This window comes from Nyctereutes procyonoides, unplaced genomic scaffold (assembly GCF_905146905.1).
Source record: "Nyctereutes procyonoides isolate TBG_1078 unplaced genomic scaffold, NYPRO_anot_genome, whole genome shotgun sequence".
In the NCBI taxonomy this organism is placed as follows: domain Eukaryota; kingdom Metazoa; phylum Chordata; class Mammalia; order Carnivora; family Canidae; genus Nyctereutes; species Nyctereutes procyonoides.
In genome coordinates, this window is record NW_026575047.1 from 34,676,043 (window position 1) to 34,694,934 (window position 18,892).

The 18,892-nt window shown below is 40.9% G+C and overlaps 1 protein-coding gene across 5 annotated transcripts in view; it reads left to right on the top strand.

The window, feature by feature from the left end:
• Window positions 1–18,892, top strand: part of ZFAND6 (zinc finger AN1-type containing 6) — a 64,921-nt gene that overhangs the window by 31,831 nt on the left and 14,198 nt on the right. For all 5 annotated transcript variants that reach the window (XM_055326138.1, XM_055326140.1, XM_055326136.1 and 2 more), the window contains one exon: window positions 17,644–17,814. In XM_055326138.1, coding sequence (XP_055182113.1) covers window positions 17,661–17,814 — 154 coding nt within the window. In that variant the 5' untranslated portion in view covers window positions 17,644–17,660. The remainder of the gene's footprint in view (window positions 1–17,643; window positions 17,815–18,892) is intronic.

The window sequence follows — 18,892 nt, forward strand, 5'->3', positions numbered from 1 at the left end:
GTACCTATTAAAGAAAAATTATTTTTCTCTTAATTAAAAGTTACTGCCTTAGGAATCAACAGGAGGCCAGTGGGGGGTGGGGGCTTTTTTTTTTTTTGTCCCCCCTGCTGTTCCCTGGTTGTGTTTTTGCTTTTGTTTATTTTTTCCTTTGTTTTGTGTTGGGTTTTTTTTTTCCTACATGGATTTAGGAGTAAGACTTACTTGATTTTCCCCCTTAGAGTAATACATGATACGTATAGATGAGGTGATTAAAATACAAGATGTTGCTGTGAGCAAACTGTCACATGGAGTGGAGGGAATGGTATTTGCATGAAGATGAATTTGCTTTCTCTTTCACATCACAAATGTCTTGGTGGAAGAAAAGTCAAAGTTGACAGTCTTTAGAATCAGTGAATGAGAAGGCATTTAGGAAGCTCATGAGGAGCGTGCCCCATGTATGAGGTCAGGTCCCAAATGTCCCTTTGCACAGCATGTTTTATTGAACGAGTGACTTCAGCCTTTCTGTGCTCTAGTGCTTGTAATCTGGAAAGCAGACATTACAATCTGATATGGGATCTTGTGAGGCTGAGTGAGTCATCAGTACTTGTAAAATACTGTTATTATTAAACTTTTGCTTAAGAGGAGGAATACTAAATGGTATATTCCAAATCCTCAGAGGAATAGATTTTAAAGGCTTTAGGATTAAGAATTTGGAAAGTCACAAAGTTAAGGGGTTTTGAGGTAGGTATCATGGGAGGCATTTCCTTAGTAGTAGGATGGAAATCCTTAACTCTTCTGCCCTCCTGTTCCCTGTCAGCTATGTACACTAGCCCTGTTTCAAATTCTCAGTAGCCTGGTGTGGCTCATGTATTTTCTAGGTAGTTGGATTTGGATCTAGGTAGTGCAGTTCTGTTAAATGTGACATTTCTCAGTGACACACAGCTCTTGTCTGGAACACAAAAGATTGGCTCTTGCATCAGACTTAAGTCTACAAAGGAAGAGGAAAGTAAACAAAAATATTTCTTTCAAAATCTTGGTGAAAGTTAGGTGTATTTTCTCTGGGTTTTAGGTAAAGTGATTTTTAGGCAATATACAAAAATCATTACAGCTTTTTTGCAATGAAGGCATGGATGAGCACTGAGGGGGCCAAGCAGTGTTCCAGGTATTGAATTCTGTCTGTATTGACTGCTGCTCGGATTAAAGCAAGCCATTTTTTATGTTTGGATGCTGCTTCATCAGAGTGCTTTCTGATACAGAAGCATCTTTGAAAGAGTGGTGGCATGGGTGGTACACGAATCTGAAGACTTTAAGGAAGGGCTAGGTATCAGTTGGCAGTTGTTTTTTTTTTTTTTTTTCCAGTTGGCAGTTTTAATTGAAAGGGAATCTTCTCTCTTTTGGACGATCCTGCTGCAGGCTCCTGAGTAGTCTGGATTTTAGCCTGAGAATCACTCTTACTGTGCATTTAGAAATAGTGCAGGAGTTCAGGGTATACCAAGAAGTAGAAACATGACTCTGTGTTCTACAGGAGCTCACTGTTTGCTAGGTTATAATCAAGGAGCAGAACACATTTGGACAGATAACTGTTCTAACTAAAGAAAGGATAAAAGAATGAAAAATCCTAAAAGAATTGCAAGAAGTTTGCGGCCTTGGTATCTTTTAATGTATCTGATATTCTATCTCTTCCCCATCCCCACATCTGAATTTAGGTTGGTTCGTTGAGTCATGTGATCACCCAGGTCTAGTTAGCTTAACTGGAGTATTACCCATGGTACCATCAGAACAGCAAGAGTTGCAAGTAGTGCAGAATCTATTAAAGGGGGATGTTCACAGGGAGACAGTGATTGGCGTGTCAATTTAAATTTCTGTAACTGAAAAGTGGGTGGTGGGGGTATGCTCCTGGAGCTTCCCTCATGGGGATATGGTGGGAACCGAAGGACATACTTCATATAAGGCCGTAGCACAGGGCCTCGTACGTAGTGATAAGGGCTGACTTGTTCAGTGAGAGCCTTCAAGTACATATCTAAGTGTGTGGCTTTCTGATTTGATTTTTTAATTTAGAGGAAAAGTTTGGAGAATATAAGATGGAATGATGACCTATGGATACCTACTCAGGGTATCTTAAGCCAGAGGTGGAGTGGCCACCTAACCAGGCTGGTGGTCTGATGATGCTCTGGAGTTGGTGGTGGTAGCCTCCCAACCCTAGCCCAGGTTGGCTTGCCATCGGGCACTGTGTGCTCTTAACCAGGGACTTAGGGTGGATTTTCTGTATTCTAGCCATGAAAACCTCTTTGTTTATTTTTTTTCTTTTCTTTAAAAAACCTCTTTGTTTAAATGCAGTCTTTTCTAGAAACCTGATCTGTAAAAATACTAGAGGAGAGAGGTTTCCGTGTGCCATCTCCTCTTTGTCCTCCCACTCCCTGCCCTCTGCCTCCACGGTAGTTGAGTAGAACGAAGCACACACAGTGAGACACAAACCTGATGAAGGACCACTGGAATGCTAAGCATATATGCTAAGTCCATGCACACCCTCAGATGCTTGCAGATTTTGTGACTCTGGCTTCTGGCACACTGCCCATTAACTGAAGTTGGGCCATGATATTATTGTTTATATTAAAAGGTGGTATCAGTAAACAACCCCCAGAAACGTGCACTTTACTTGACAGATCTGTTGACCCTTTCACGTTATGCTCTACTTACGAACTGTAGAGGAAATGATCTTAAGTCATCCGAGTCAAGTTAATTGATTTTTCTTTTCTTTCGGATATTTTACCTCTTTGCTGATCATATTTTTCTTTGCCTTAACTGCTAGGGTGAATAGAGTCAAATGGATGGCTTCTATTTCACAAATACACCCTTATGGGCATGTGTTTATTGACAACATACCTGACCTCCCCTTGCTTTTCCTTCCATTTTTCACTGCATCAACCATTTTTGCTTGCTTCTAATGTCATACAGCATGCACTTTTAAAGTCACCTGAACTTTTCAGAACAGCAGGAGGTGCATCAACTGTGGTGGTGGTGAGGTATTAGTGAACAGTTCTGGAGAAACCCTCCTTACTCTAGGGGATTGGGTTCCCTGTGGCCTGCAGGTTTACATGCAGAGCCACTCCCACCTTCTTCTGTTCTGGACCTCTATTGAGTTTTTCACTGGCAGTTCTCCAAAATGACCAGTGTGCCCTTTCATGAACTTCAGAGAGGAGGATTTAGAAACCATTCCCTCTCACTTTTAGTCCAGAAGGCCGTATGGCTTCAGTAGTCAGGGAGGATGTGCTCAGAGGTTTGCTAGCGGGCAGTCTGTGAGGAGGGCGCCTCTCAGGTTAGCTGTGGGCAGGTGAGGATTCTTGGCTTTATGACGGCAGCTTCTACCAAGTACCTGGCACTGTGCAGCTTTCCCTCACAGAGTGGCCTGCAGGGGGTTGACTTAAAAGCCACCAAAATTGGAGATTTATATTACTGTTTATGGGTCATAAAGTGTTCCACAATCATGGTCTCAATTGATTTCCTAAAGTCCTATAAATTAAAAAAGACGGATTATCACTAAATTTTAACATGAGGAACCAGAGGCTGACCATTTATCTACATTGAAGGTGGCAGAGTCAGAACCAACTTGAAGATTAAGTCCATTCTTTGTTCTTTCTACTCTGCCATACTACATATCAGGTTGTCCTATGTATATACGGTTGTTTGTGATGGTTCATAGTTGTTCTTATCACAATGTATTTGTTATCCCTCTCTCCAAGGTATTACATTTTAACTGAAAAAGAGTAATCAGCTTCTGGAATGTCTTGCAATTACTTTGGGCAACTATTTTTTTAAATAACTCTATGAAAGTAGAGTACCAAAAACTGTGTTTTTGGTATTGCTTATTAGCATTTTGTGGAGGTTTTGTTTTTTTTTTTTAAGATTTTTATTTATTTATTCATGAGAGACCCACACAGAGAGAGAGGCAGAGACACAGGCAGAGGGAGAAGCAGGCTCCATGCAGGGAGCCTGATGTGGGACTCGATCCTGGGTCTCCAGGATCACACCCTGGGCCAAAGGCGGCGCTAAACCGCTAAGCCACCTGGGCTGCCCCTCATTTTGTGTTTTTGTGGCTGATAGGGCTTATTGTAATTTTGGAGTTGGATGTGATATCTACAGATACATGAAAATCACACATTAATATTCCCGTCCTTATACATCTATTGATTCTCGAGCAGAACTGTATCATGCCTACTGTTCTACAGTTCCTGATAGATCAGTAGGCACCACAATAAGCTTATCAAGCAGGACACCCTTGTAGGAAGGGCTGTGACAAAAGAAAGTGAAACTGATTCACTCTTGTATAATTTTACTATCTTTCCTGATAGCATTCCACCTAAAACATTTTGGAAACCATTCATTTGTTCATCCAGAATCTATTTGAGAATTTCCTCTGTGCCTGGCATTTGGTCTAGAACTGGGATTGGCACACTGTGGCCTGCTAGCCAAACAAAACCTTTTGGCCACCTCTTTGTGTAAATAAAAGTTGTATTAGAACACAGCTGTGCCCATCCATTTTTATAATGTGGTGGCTTCTCATTATCAAAGTGAAGTAGCCCCAGTGGACTGTCACAGAGTACACAGAGCCTTGGGTCTTTTAGAAAAAGTTGATCAATCCCTAGTCTGCACCGCTGGGGTAAAACCCTGAACAAACCAAGTAATTGATTTGTGTATTTAATACATTTTTTTCTGTTCTAGTCTAGTCTACTCTTAGTCCTTACAGACCATATTATCCACTAATCATTCATATTTCAGTTTGTATTAAAGAACACTGTTGATTCCTAGAAGTTGCTGTTTTCCTGGTATCAGTGCTAGGCCTTTCCCAGAGATGAGATGCAGAGTAGGGGCTGTGTGCCCAAGCTCTGTCCTGGGGTGACTCTAATGGGACATGTGGCTGGAAAACAGGCAGGAGGAAGACTCTGCTCTGGGATGCCAGTGTGTCAGAGTAGGTCAGTGAGGCAGAACATGAAATAGTAAAGCCAGTTATTCATATAAAAAGTGTTGCACAGTTTCAGGGGAATGGAAGAGATTTAAATGTGAAGGTTGGCTATATTAGAAGAAATCAGATTCATTCACAACTACTGGAAGCTGCATTGGAGATTTGCCTTAGGGGAAGAGTGTACTGAAACAGTGATGGGGCAGAGAATGAGGCACAGTGTGCATGATTGAATTACAAGCTTCATGGTCAAAGAGGAGAGAGTTTTAAAAAGTGATTTTGCATGTGGATCTTGCATATATAAAAATCGTATTTTGTGTTAATCTTTTTGAGAAAAAAAGTGAATTAAAACCCATAAATGTGGAACCCAGTGGGAAATAGGAGAGGGTCCCTCCCCGTCCCCCTCACTTTTTGCAGAGAAGGAGATTCAGTTGCCTTGTGCAGATAGTAACTGTGTCTTGATTCTTTAAAGTATACAATGTGGAACCTAGGTCAGTTTGAGAACCTAAAATTGCACCTTAGGTTTAATGATAAAATTACTACATATAGTGTTCGAACCTCCTAGTGAAGCCCTCCCTCAGCAGGCTGAATTGGAAAAGACATCCATGGGCTTGGAGCATTGGAGCACTGGAGCATGAAGCTAACCATCTTTGTTCAGTGCATACACTACCTAACCAAAGTAGTGTCCCCTGCTGGCAGACCTGGATCTCTTGTCAAACAGCAAGTTCAGTTTTTTTTAAAGAAGAGTCTATTCCAGTTTCTTGCCTTGCAGTAAATATTTGAGCACTCCAGGTTGTGTGCTGGCAAAGTGGCAGGGCTACTTCGTTTGTGCATGCATTCTGCAAATACTGAATGCCTACCATGTGCCAAGCATTATTTTAAGCAGCACTGAACAAAATGGACGAATTCCCTGCTGTTACTGAGATAGCATTTTAGTTGGGGAAAGACAGACAAAATAAATGTGACTTAATAGTAAATTAAGATAGAAATTAAGGACATTGAAGAATAATAAAGCTGGAAAGGCTAATGATGCTGGGGGTAATTTTAAATAGAGTGGTAACGGGACATTCTCCCTGAAACGGTGACATGCGATTAAAGGCCTGAGGGAGGTGAGGGAACCTGCTCATGAGGATGTCTGGGGGGTGGACGGTAGAAGTACAAAGTCCTCAAGACGAAGGCAGACCTGGCTTGCCTGGAGGTATGTATTGTCAGGGAGTCGGGGAGCCAATGATGAGGAGCCTCTGTCATGGTAAGGAATTTGACTTTTACTCTTGGTAACTGGAAAGCCTTTGGAGGATTTTGAGCAAGCTAGTGGTGTGACGTGCTCTGGATCTTAACATGATCACGGCTGGTATTGAAAATAGACTATAGGAGGACAAGAACAGAAGCAAGGGGACTTCTGTACTTGCAACTAATGTTATCAATTGCTGTGTAACAGAGTACCTCAAAACTTAAACAAACAATTGATGATCTCACATAATTTCTGTCAGGAATATGGAGGTAGTTGAGCTTCGTGGTTCTGGCTCAGGGTCTCCCGTGAGGTTGCAGTCCTCTGGAAACTGAACAGGGCTGAAGGATGGGCTCCTGAGTTCACTCACATAACTCCTGGCCAGAGGCCTTTCCAATGGATGATCAAGAGGGAGAGAGAGAGAGCAAGGCAGTAGCCACAGCATCTTTCATGGCTAGGTCAGAAGGGGTACAGCATTGCTTACATGGTATTCTGGATCAACACTGATACAGTGTGGGAGAGGGCTAAGGGGGGCCTGAATACCAGTGGCCTGAGGACCTGGGGCCACTTGGGAACTGGCTGGCAAACAAGTAGAAAATGAGGTTTTTAGAATATACCACTTAGAGTCAATGTTAACAAATCCCATACCTAGGAACATCTAACAAGGTAATACAAGTCCTCATCATGAACACTGTAACACGTTGGACATTTAAAGGAGACCTAAGTAAATTGAGGCTTATGCTGTGTTTGTACATCTGGTGATTGGGTCTTTTTTTTTTTAATAGAAATTGACAAACCAACTCTAAAATTTGTATAGAAATGCAAAGAGCCATAAAGAAACAGCACAATCTTGAGGAAGAATAAAACTGATAGTAGATGTTTGAACCTGAACTAATACCAGATATCCAAAATCTATAGTAGTTCAGAACAGGATAGACAGTCAAGTGGACTGCTAGAGTGAGTCTCTGTGAGAGGCTTTGTATGTACATGGTGCCTAGTGCGTGGACAGCGATGAGGCTGTAGTGCCGCTGGGAAGGGCAGTCTCTTTAATAATGGCTTTAGAGTAATTAGGTAGCCATGTGCAGAAACACATGAATCTGAATCTCTACCCATACCTTATTTAAAAAAAAAAAAAACCCTGGATGGATTGCAGACTGCAGTGTGAAAGGTGAGGTTCTAAAATGGAGGAGAGGACATGTTTATGACCGTGGAGTAAAGCACAGACTTAGTAAATCACTGGGTATCAACATACGAGAAAAGTTTATCAGTATTGTTAATCTAACAATCCAACAGGTTCAGGATGCACGAAAACCTTAAACAGGCACTTCACACTAGAGGACCCCCAACTGGCCAGTAAGCACACGGAGGTGTGTTCGGCTGCCTTAGTCTTCGCAATAGTAGGAAGCCTGAGACAGCTGAGACATCACTAAACCCATGAGAACACTTAAAATAGAAAGACAGATGCATTGGTTCTCAGGTCTGCTGTGACAGTTTACCTCAAACTGGAGGCTTAGAAACAGCAAAGGTTTCTTCTCCCACAGTTCTGAAGGCCCATGGTTCAAGATCAGGTGTTGGCAGTGCCATGCTCCCTGCGGAGAAGCTTCTGGAGAGAATGCTTTCCTTGTTTCCAGATTCTGGCTGCAGGCATCCCCTGGCTCCTGGCCACATCACTCCAGGCTCTACCTCTGTCTCTGCACCCCCTTCTCTATGTGTCTCAGAACTCCTTCCGCCTCTTGCAGTTCAGGCCCACCAAGGAAATCCAGGGCAAGCTCCCCCTCTTAGAAGGTAATGTTCACAGGTTCCAGGGGATAGGACATAGACAGGTCTGGGGCCACTACTCAGCCCTGTGCAGCACACTGTGCCACATACTGGTAAAATGGGGAGTAACTGGAATGCTCTTTTGTTACCAGGAGATATTCTTATATTCTTTCGTTACCAGTAGAATTGTATGACCGCTTTGGGAAACTGGTAGCACCTGCCAAGGATGAATATACATGCAGTAGAGCATGCCTGTGAAACCTTCTGGAAGATGAATAGGCTACAGTGAGGAAGCCTTTATCATTAATTTATATGGAAGATTCTTTGAGTGTTCCCAGACCCAAAAATATGTCAGGACACATTGCTAACACGCATACACCATAAACCAAGATGAAGCCCAGATGCTCACAGATGCAGTTACAAGCTGTGGTGGCTGGATGCTGAGGTGCTGAGCGTGGCTGGGGGGTGCGCACTGTCTGTAAACTTGTAGTGAACGCTGTTTCTGCTTGGTGCCTCTTCTCATAAAAGCTAAAATAATCTTTGAATTTCTCAAAATAGGTACTAAATGTAGATCTTTCTTAAATTGGAGCAACAGGACACAAACCTTGGAAAGGCAGGGGATATGTGTATGTCCTGTGACCAGCATTTCCACTCCTATATATTTATACACACACACACACACACACACACTCAGGAGAAATGTGTGTGTTAATCAAAAGACACGGTCATGTTCAAAACCACAGTATTTGTCATACTCCTGAACTGAAAAGTCCCCAACCCCTGTCAACATTAGAATGAATCACGGTTTATTCGTACAATCAAATACTCTAGATAGCAGTAAGAATGAATGCACTACAGTTAGACACGTTAGCAACATTGAATCTCAGAAACAGTGTAAGAGCAGCCAGACACCGTGTGTATACACTGTATATTTCCATTTATAAAAATTGAAGAGCAGAAGCTACTCTAGGGGTTTTGAACCACACAGTGACTCAGAGAAAGGGTATACCTGGGAGAGGTGTGAGGAAGCTTTTGGAGCTTACTGGTGATGTTCAGTTCTATGGGGGCGCCAGTTACAGTGTTCAGTTCGCAAGCATTTAAGCTTTACGCTTACGTTTTTTTCTTTACGTTTTTTTTCTTTAATTTTCTTTAAATTCAATTAATTAACATATACTGTATCATGAGTTTCAGACGTAGAGTTCAGTGATTCATCAGTTGCCTACAACAGCCAGTGCTCATTCCATCACATGCCCTCCTTCCTGTCATCCCCCAGCCCTCGCCCCTCCTAGTATGTTTTTCTGGGTGAAAAGAACGATAAGTAGTGGGAATTGTGTTGATTTCTTTTCTTTTCTTTTCTTTTCTTTTCTTTTCTTTTCTTTTCTTTTCTTTTCTTTTCTTTTCTTTTCTTTTCCTTTCTTTTCTTTTCTTTTCTTTTCTTTTCTTCTTCTTTTCTTCTTCTTCTTCTTTTCTTTTTTTAACTATCCAGAATATCTCACTTGGACTAATGGAGTACTACCTTCATTTTGATATCATTGATTATTCCCTTAAGTTGGAAGAGTTTTGTAGGGCAACATTTTGTAATTCCCTAAGGACTTGAATTAATTGCAAGTGAAAGCAGCCCAAATGAAACTAAAGCAGAAGCAGGATTTGTCTCCCATAACTGGGAAATCAGAGTTAGAGATGCCCTCAGCAAGGTGGATGCTGGAGTTCAGACCCTGTTGGATCTTGGCGTTCTCTTCCCTCTCTACCTCTCTAACCATTTTGGCTTTGCTTACTCTATTTTTAATTGTCATGTGGAGACTGTCAGTTGTGGCAAAGAGGGCCCCAGCTACACCTAGGTGTCTGTCGTTCGCCTCTTCCCCAGCAGCACCAGTAAAATCCAGGGAGGACTGACTGGCCCAGCTTGAGACACTGCCCACCTGTGAGATGGTCCGGGCCCAGGGAGGGGTGGCTAGGCCTACCGCATACAAATGGAATGCTCTTGCCACAGGGAAGAGGTTCTGTTACCTGAAGGAAAGAACATGCTAGGCAGACCAGGACTACCTATTTCAGGAGTATAGGTATCTTCCAGATTGCAGCTACTGGGTGATTTTGTAATTATTCAGATACTTTAGCCTTGTTAAGGAGAAGGTGGCATGCAATGCAGAGGTGGGTTTGTACCAAGAATATTTCTGCCACTTTTCACATTGTCACTGCACTTCTGTATAAACCTGAGGATACAGGTGTGGATGAGAGATTGCCTTTTATTGTCCTTTCCCTTCCTGGGTGGTAAACATATACTAAATTAAGAGATGCGACTTTAGCAAGAGCAAATGATACTTAACGTTTATGTTCCGTTTGGATTAGAGAATCCCACAGTTGAGTGCCTCTGCTGGAGCCCCATGTCTGCCTGGCCTCCCTGCCTCATCTGTGGTGATGCTTACACTAAAGTCACCTGCTTGGGGCATCTGGGTGCCCAATTGGTGAAGCACCTGCCTTTGGCTCAGGTCATGATCTCAGGGTCCTGGGATCAACCCCTGCATCAGGAACCTCAAATAAATGAATACAATCTTAAATAAAGTCACCTGCTCATTTAATAGAGAATGGAGAGTTTACAAACTTTGGGCTTGTCACCTATTTTTGTTCAGTTAAGAATGGTTTTCATGTTTTTAAGTGGTTAGGGAAAAAATTAGAAGAGTAACATTTTGTGATGTGAAAATGCTGTTGAAATTCAAATTTTGTGGCCATAAACATAGTATTTTTGAAATACAGCCATGCTTGTTGGTTTAGAACTGTCCTTAGCTGCTTTTGCAGGACACAGCAGAGTTGAACGGTTGTAAAAGCAACAGTATGGCTTATGAAGCCTAAAATATTTACTGTCTGGTCACGTACAGAAAAGTTTGACAACCCTTGATTAAACATTGTTGGGCAGAATGTAAACAATGAATGCCTTATAAGCTACTTTGTTGGAAACAAAGAGTTAATTATTTGCTGGGAAAGAATGAATATAGAGTTCTTCCAGTGATGCTACCCTCACATGAGCCAGACGGCACCTTTGTGTTTTTCAGCCCAAGCAACAGCAGGAAAGACAGCCTGACCTAGGGCGTGGGGAACTGCTGTACACTGACACGACTACAGAGCATCCTCCGTGCAGTAGGAACCCCAATCCAGAGTCCCTATACTTTTATACTTTTATCAGAGTGAGTAGCTTTCATCCCAGGTAGTTTATATCAAGTCATACTTTCTGATCTATTTGCTTTATGAACTTTCCCAGTTTTTTTGGTCATCTCTGCAAAGGTTCTTGACCCCCAGAACATAGGTATATTGCCCATGTGATAGCTGATAGATCCACATGCTCATAATGCTATGAGGAATTACTGTATGCCTCAGGAAACAGTCATCCCAACTATGCCAGGATTCTCTTCTGGGATCTCCATTTGATGTAATTGCAAAGATAATTAGTTCCCGGTGATATCCAGTGATTAAAAAAGCAGGAGGGTAGGGGGAAACTGGAAGAATGCACCTTTACAAATTATATTTCCAACCTGTTTTTTTTCCGGAGGAGGGAGAAAAACAATGAAAAGAAATATCTGTGTGTTTTACAGCTGGCTGGGGACTGATGGTCGTTCTTGCTGAAGGACAGCTTCATTATATAAATTAAGACAACTAGGTGTGAAAGCATTTGATTCATGTTTTCTCCCCTTTTCCTTGGAAAAACAACCATTTTTGCCTGACGTGAATACTTCTAACAATAATGAAATGTCTTTATTCAAGAAAATATTCTGTGGGATTCATTCTAGACATGAAGGGGGTTTGAAGAAGACACTTAGGAGTTTAGTTGGGAAATTGTCTGCTGAAAGCACCTGAGTGATGGCCAGCCGAAGTGCCACAGAGGGATGAGTGCTGCTTTGGGGAGAAAGAGCAGAGGAGGATTGTGGTGGACAAAAGTGGACCCAAAAGAAAAATGTTTGAACTGATTCCTGAGATCAAGATTGTTGTAGGCAGAGTACAGAAGCAGACCTCATCCACCAAGAGAGGAGCAGTGTGATAGAGCTGGAGCTTGTGTCCAGCAGATGGGGGCTGACTGTGCTTCCAGGAGACGCAGAGGAAGAGCCAGGCACTGTCTGTGCTTCCTGTCTTCCTGTCAACATTATCTGTAGTCTGGTGAGACATGCTGGATGCGACCTCCTGGGGGAGTTGACACTCCAACACTTGGAGAAGTTTGGTAACATGTCCAGGCTATGACAGGTGACAAACACGGTGGAGCAGAGCATCAAACCGATGCCAGCCTGACCCCACACCCATCTTCTTCTCATGCAGCCTCCTTTCTAGGGAAACTGGGTTGGTTGGAGTAAATGATCTACGACATACGTGCTAGGTCTAGTGCTCCTTCCTGGAGCAGCTCTACAGTAACTAAAACAGAAGCAATGTGATGGGAACTGGGTGTTTTAGGAGAATGTCAATAAATGGGTTGGGAGGAGGGGGAGTAAAACAGAATAATCTGTTAACTCAGCGGTGAAGTGATGAGCATCAGAATTTGGAACGGAAAAGAAAGGAGCATGGGACATTTCAAAATGATCGGAACCTGGTGACTCAAACTCTAAGGCACAAAACAGGAAAGGAAGTTTAATTGACATGTATTTGCAGTTAATAATGAGGTCTGTGTTACATCCACTCATTGCTGTTCTTTTATCAGAATTTTAATAATTGGTAATGAATTTTCTTTGCAGTCTTAAAATATTTGATCTTGAGTTTTTTAATGCCAACGAGAATTTCTTAGGTAAAAAGATTTGAAAAACAAATTTTCTTCAGAGCTTGGTTAACCTTATTAAAGCTCATAATATCTTAAGGTCGAATAAATGAGTGAAAATTTAAATTATCTTTCAATGAAAAGCATAAGAATTCGTGGATTGCTCACAAAATCACAGGGTTAGTAGGAGCAGGTTGGACTTTGAAAGTCATTCTCTTGTGTTTTAGGAGATAAAGGAAAAGACACTGACCAAAGACAGCTGCTTCCTAGATATGTGGCCTTGGGCAAGTTCTTAAATCTCTTTAATATCAGTTCCTAATTTTTAAAACAGCACAGGGTTCTAGAGCTAAATAAAACAGAAAACATGGTTCTTGGCCCACAGTCAGTTCTAGTACCTGCTCAGTACCATTTCAGGGAAGAGAGCAGACTTGGCTGTGGTTTTGATTACAAATAGTAAGAGTCCAAAACCACATTTTCTGAATTTTCTGCAATGCATAGACATTTGTTTTTAAATTATACCATGCTAGTGAACTTTTCTGTTTATGTCTGATAATCCCGTTCTTTACCTCCTTGACTTTACTGCTTTATAATCCCTCAAAATGGTAGCTAAGGGATTGTTCTGCATTCTTATTCCCTTACACTCTTCCCTCCTGAGTGCCAGTCTGATGGCCTGCAGAGTCCTTCCCTGCCTCTCTCCCTCCTGAATGCCAGTCTGGTGGCCCGCAGAGTCCTTCCCTGCCAAGAAGGTGCAACAGAGGAAGGCAAGATTTCCAGTTTCTCCACAACTGCGCCATCTTTGCCCCTGCACATTGGGATAAACTAAACTACCCTTTTATGGTAGTGGTTCTCTTTGTGAGTCTTCATGGAAAGGTATATTTTGTGGCCTAAAGATGAATAAATGTCTTTTTTTCTTTTTAAATCCTTTGTGCTTTTTAAATCCTTTGTGCTTTTTACCTGCCAAGATGATAGTTTTTTTAATAAGAAAGCTCAACTTATGAAAATCATTGTTAACTTGCTGCTGTGCAGGGCAGTTTGGCTTGGGAAAATCACTAGTGCTACATGTTTTTAAAATTTATTCAGAAGCAGGTAATATGAATGAAAGCTTGGTGGTCGTATTCTAATCTGTGACTATTAAGTTTTCAAAGAAATAGAATATTTCTCTTCTCTGGGTGCTCATGATTGCCGGCCAGATGCTGAAAGGTTTATATCTGTGCCACTGGAGAAAGTCTTTTTAAAGATTTTATTTATTCATGTTAGAGAGGCAGAGAGACACAGGCAGAGGGAGATGCAGGCTCCATGCCGGGAGCCCGATGCGGGACTCGATCCGGAAACCCCAGGATCACACCCTGGGCCAAAGGCAGGCACTAAACCATTGAGCCACCCAGGGATCCCCTGGAGAAAGTCTTTTAATTCCCACCTTATAAATACCATTATAATGTCATTAATAGGCAGCACAGGATAATTTTGGTTTAGAACAATGTTTTTCAATCTTTTTTTTTTCTCCCTGACAAAAAGCCTTTTTAAAGTTTTTTCCAACTTTGCTTCCCACCTCCATAAAATTTTAATCCACAGATATACTATATCTCTATTATGTATTCCATATATACATACAGAGTAAGGTTTCTTAAGTGCTTCCTTCCCCCAAAGAGTTAGGTTTTGTGCCTTTAAGTTGATACTGTCTACACTGGGGATGCATAGTTTACAGCAGTGGATTCTCAAAGTTTTTCATTTCAAGCCTTTCATATTCTCTAAAATTACTGAGTACCCTGAAGAACTTTGGTTTATGTGTGTCATATTTAGCGATACTTATCTTCTTACAAAATAAGGCTGAAAAAAATTACAAAATAATAATGTTAAAAAATATTTTGTCAAGGATGCCTGGGCGGTTTGGTGGTTAAGCGTCTGCCTTCAGCCCAGAGCGTGATCCTGGAGTCCTGGGATCCAGTCCCACAGTCGGGCTCCCTGCATGGAGCCTGCTTGTCTCTCTGCCTGTGTCTCTGCCTCTCTCTCTCTCTCTCTCTCTGTCTCTCTGTCTCTCTGTCTCTCATGGATAAATAAGTAAAATCTTTAAAGAAAAAAAAAAATTTTTTTTTTGTCAGAAGTAACCATCCCTTCCCTCATCCCCACCATCACCACCAAAAAAGTTTAGTGAGAAAAGTGCCATTGTTAGGCATTTGTGCAAATAATAAGATTCTCATAGTTGGCTCTGCATTTTATCTGTTACAGTGTTATAAAGAAAAACTGGTATCATACAGATACGTCATTGAAAAAGAAAGGATGTTTTTAATAACCTTTTCAGATAACAGAGGTTGCCTTTCTTTGATATTATACCAAAATTTGGCAATTTGTAGTTTCTTTAAAGGGTTAATTGCCCGCTAGCATCTCAAACTATATGTAAAAATTTTCTGTCCCCTTACTTTAAAATTCCTTGGTCTTCCAATTTGAATGGATCTTTTGTTCATGAATCATTTTGTGCCATCATACATGATCACTGGAAAATACTGCTTCTCTGACTTACCCAGATCCTCCAGATGTTAATACCATACCAACTACTCACATGTCATTAATATCACTACTGATCTTATCAGAAACTCTAAAAATAAGAGATACTTGTCAAGCTTTTTTTTTCTTTTTTTTTTAAAAATGTGGTCCTTGGCAATGAATACTGTTATTTTTCTTGAAGTGACAGGCTCACTTTGTTCATTTATGAGAAAATGTCTGCTGTATACTCAGGTTTAAATAAACAGAGCCAGTTCTTGAAATAAAAAATGTCTTCCATGAAAAAGGTGCCTTGGGCAGCTTGAGCATTTGGGCCAGTATCTCTCCTTCCCTCTGTCTTCACACTTCTGTATGCAGCAGGAACAGTCTGTATACTTTCCAGTTTGTCACCCAAAACATTTACAGACGTATGTTCAGGCTCAAGATTTAATAAGTTAGTCTGTTGCTGTGAAAATGTGGCGAGGGGGGATATAGCTAGTATTGGGGCACTTTCCTGATTTGGCTCCTTAATAGGGTTCCTGTCATCGACCCATCATTGCTTGTGCACCACTAGTGCACATGGCAACACAGTGGAAAGAGACAGACAGCTGGTAATGGAAACAGTTCTGACCTCCCTAGGGGTTCACAGAAGCACACTTTGAGAACCACTGATTGAGAGCAAGAACTTTGAGCCAGTCGGCCTGGATTGACTCCCAACAAGTTATAAGCTACATACATGACCCTGAGCAGTTACCCTGATAACCCAACAGCACTCATACACATTTTACCCCCAGAACAGAGGCCACAAATCCCCACAGAACGTTTATTAGTTTTTGTATCCCATCTTTGTTTTTGGTGTTTTGTTTTTTTTTCATTTACATGTATATTTATATAGAACTACCAAAGTAGTCCATATAGGGAGCAGAGCAGCCAAGATTGGATTCTGAAGCAATTTGCCATGATGGAGTAAGAAAGAGGTTTGTCCAAATCCCAAATTATTCCCAGGCTAAAGGTTTAAATATTCTCATTGGTTTTAGGGCGGTTCTTTGTAAAGGCAAATGCAAAATTTGCTGCTTTGTTTTGTAATCCTGTCAAATGCATTACAGCTATTGGTTCTGAAATTTGTGTTAAGTATACCCCTCACCCAACAGTCTTTTCAAATAATTCAGGTAAAGAAAAAATCTGTCCATGATAAACATTGAATGCTTTCCTTCATTGTTGATTTGATTCAGGGCAACTTTAGTGGCAAAACCTTTGTTTTCCTCTGGTGATTCTTACCCCTCAGGATCTTTTATAGACTTGTCTTTAAATACACATACACCCATTTTGGAGTAACCTTCATTTCATTTGGGAGGGTTTGGGGTTTGTTTGTTGTTGTTGTTTTAAATAGTCTGATATTACCTTCTGTCATGTTATTCATGCCAAAGGATCACTCGCTCTATGGGAGAAACAGCACATGGGGTTCTTCCATCTGTTGTGATTGATGACCAGACAGGTCCTGTGTCACAGCAGTTCTTTCATCTTAAGCACTTCAGTAAATATTTCATTCCCAATCAGGCACATTGTACCTTCATTTGAAAGGATTTCAAAAGTTCAAAAAAAGGATAATTCAGCATTACTAGCTTTGCTGTCCTCAGACACATTCTTTCCTGTCCTTCGCGATGGTTGTAGATTCTCTTTTTGTCCTAATTGACAACACATCATATATACATTTCATGTTGTGTCTTTTGTTACCAGTATTCTCTTCTACCAAAAAAGTCTTCTAAAATGTTTTAATAATCTATAACTTGAAACAAATCCATTCTCCTCATGTTGAGCATTTATTTTAAATTTACCAACATTATAAATAGTGCTGTGGAGCACATCTGTTACGTGTTTTGGTCTTTTTTTTCTGATTGTACTCTAGTTATTCCGTTGGAGACCTGTGGGAGAGTGACTGGTTCTGAGGGCAGTTTTGTAAGGCTCTTAAGGTGAATTGCTAAATTTTTTGCCAGAAGGATTGAGCCAGTTCCTCATTTCCCTTGCATTCTGCCCATTTCTTCCTATCTTCACCAGCATTGTTACTCTGTAAAATGCTTTTTAAACAGAAAAATATTACACAAATAAAACATGAACTTTGAGCATAAGTGTCAGTACTTAGAAATTAATAGTATAACATATAATAAAACGTATAATGTATTATTATTAGGAGTCCAAACTGAACTAGCCTCAAGGAATTTTCCTTAAGGCTCTGGTGGTATGGAGTCTTCAGAACAGACCTCTCCCTAGAGTTGTTTACATTTTCTAAGCCAGTACAAACCTTGTGTAGAGAAGGTGGGAAATACAAGCTCAGTTTGTATCTTTTGGTCTTTAGTTTTTCTATCTTAGCCCTAGGTTTTAAGACAGGTGTATAGAATGAGTGATTTTAGATAGAGCAGAAGTGTACGTGGGTTTTTAAAAATTATGTAAAGCAAATTTGGATAATGCGTGACTGCTGTGTGTCTGAGTTCTTTACTAATTCTGTGTAAATTTCAGGTGTGCAACAGAGGAACATGGCTCAAGAAACTAATCACAGCCAAGTGCCTATGCTTTGTTCCACTGGCTGCGGATTTTATGGAAACCCTCGTACAAATGGCATGTGTTCAGTATGCTATAAAGAACATCTTCAAAGACAGAATAGTAGTAATGGTAGAATAAGCCCACCTGGTAAGTAAAACCCAGCAGTATTCATCATTGAGATAGATTCAGACAGCATAATGCACTGGATACGTTTTTATGCTCTCACATTGTGCACATATTACTGCATTCATATCAGAAAGTTCCTCCTCCCACATCATCATTATCAATGGTGTCCTTACCCATTGAAAATAACCAGTCCAAATCCATTCCACAGCCTTATTTGCTGTGCTATAGAACTGTTATTTTATGAAAGTACAAGCATACTCTGAGTATATGTAGGTGTCTGGGTAAAGTCAGGTGTAAGGGAGGGTGGGTTATGAAGACCTTGGTTATTTTATTGATGACTTCGAAGTCAAGATAGCTGTAGAAGGAAAGAGTAGGTTACAGGTGGCCACAGCTGACTTCAGAGAAAGCCATATGCTGTAAGCGGGGAGAGGTGTAGCAGTGTGACTGGGAGTAAGAGGTGTTCATCGCCTGCTCACCTTAATTCTGGGTGCATACTGTGTGTCTGAGGATTCTGGGGTTGCGGAGCTGGGTTTCTTAGGTCAGTCAGTGGTTATATCGGAACAATCAGAAGGATTCTGAGTGTGAGCTTTGCAGAGGTGTAGCGGTCAATGAAGGCTGTTACCTAGTTTGTGTAAGATTCTGCATGGGGTCTTTCTCATTATTGCTTTGTGTTCAAGCCAAAAGCTAGAACCATTTAATCAAAATTTCTCCAAATTTTCTCAAAGCTAAGATCAAATGAATATAAATTGTTTTTTAAAATTAAATCATCTACATATTTTGCCTTATGAAGAACAAGGAATATACCTAAAATTGCTAGCACAGATTTCAATTCCGAACTTAGGTTTGCCTTAACTACTCCCATCTTTTAAATACCTCATTTGTGTACTAGGACTTGCAAGATGTGTGTGAGTGACACACAGTCCTGAGAAAGAGGAGTTCAGTTCATTAATATATACAGTTTGTATATGGTTTCTTTCTTGGTTTAAATGACCTTTTTTCCATTGGGAAATTACTGAAAATTCTTACTAAAAGTAATGAACCAGCATATGATAGATGTTAGTAAAACAGGATTGGCCCACTCTGTTGCACAGATAGGTAT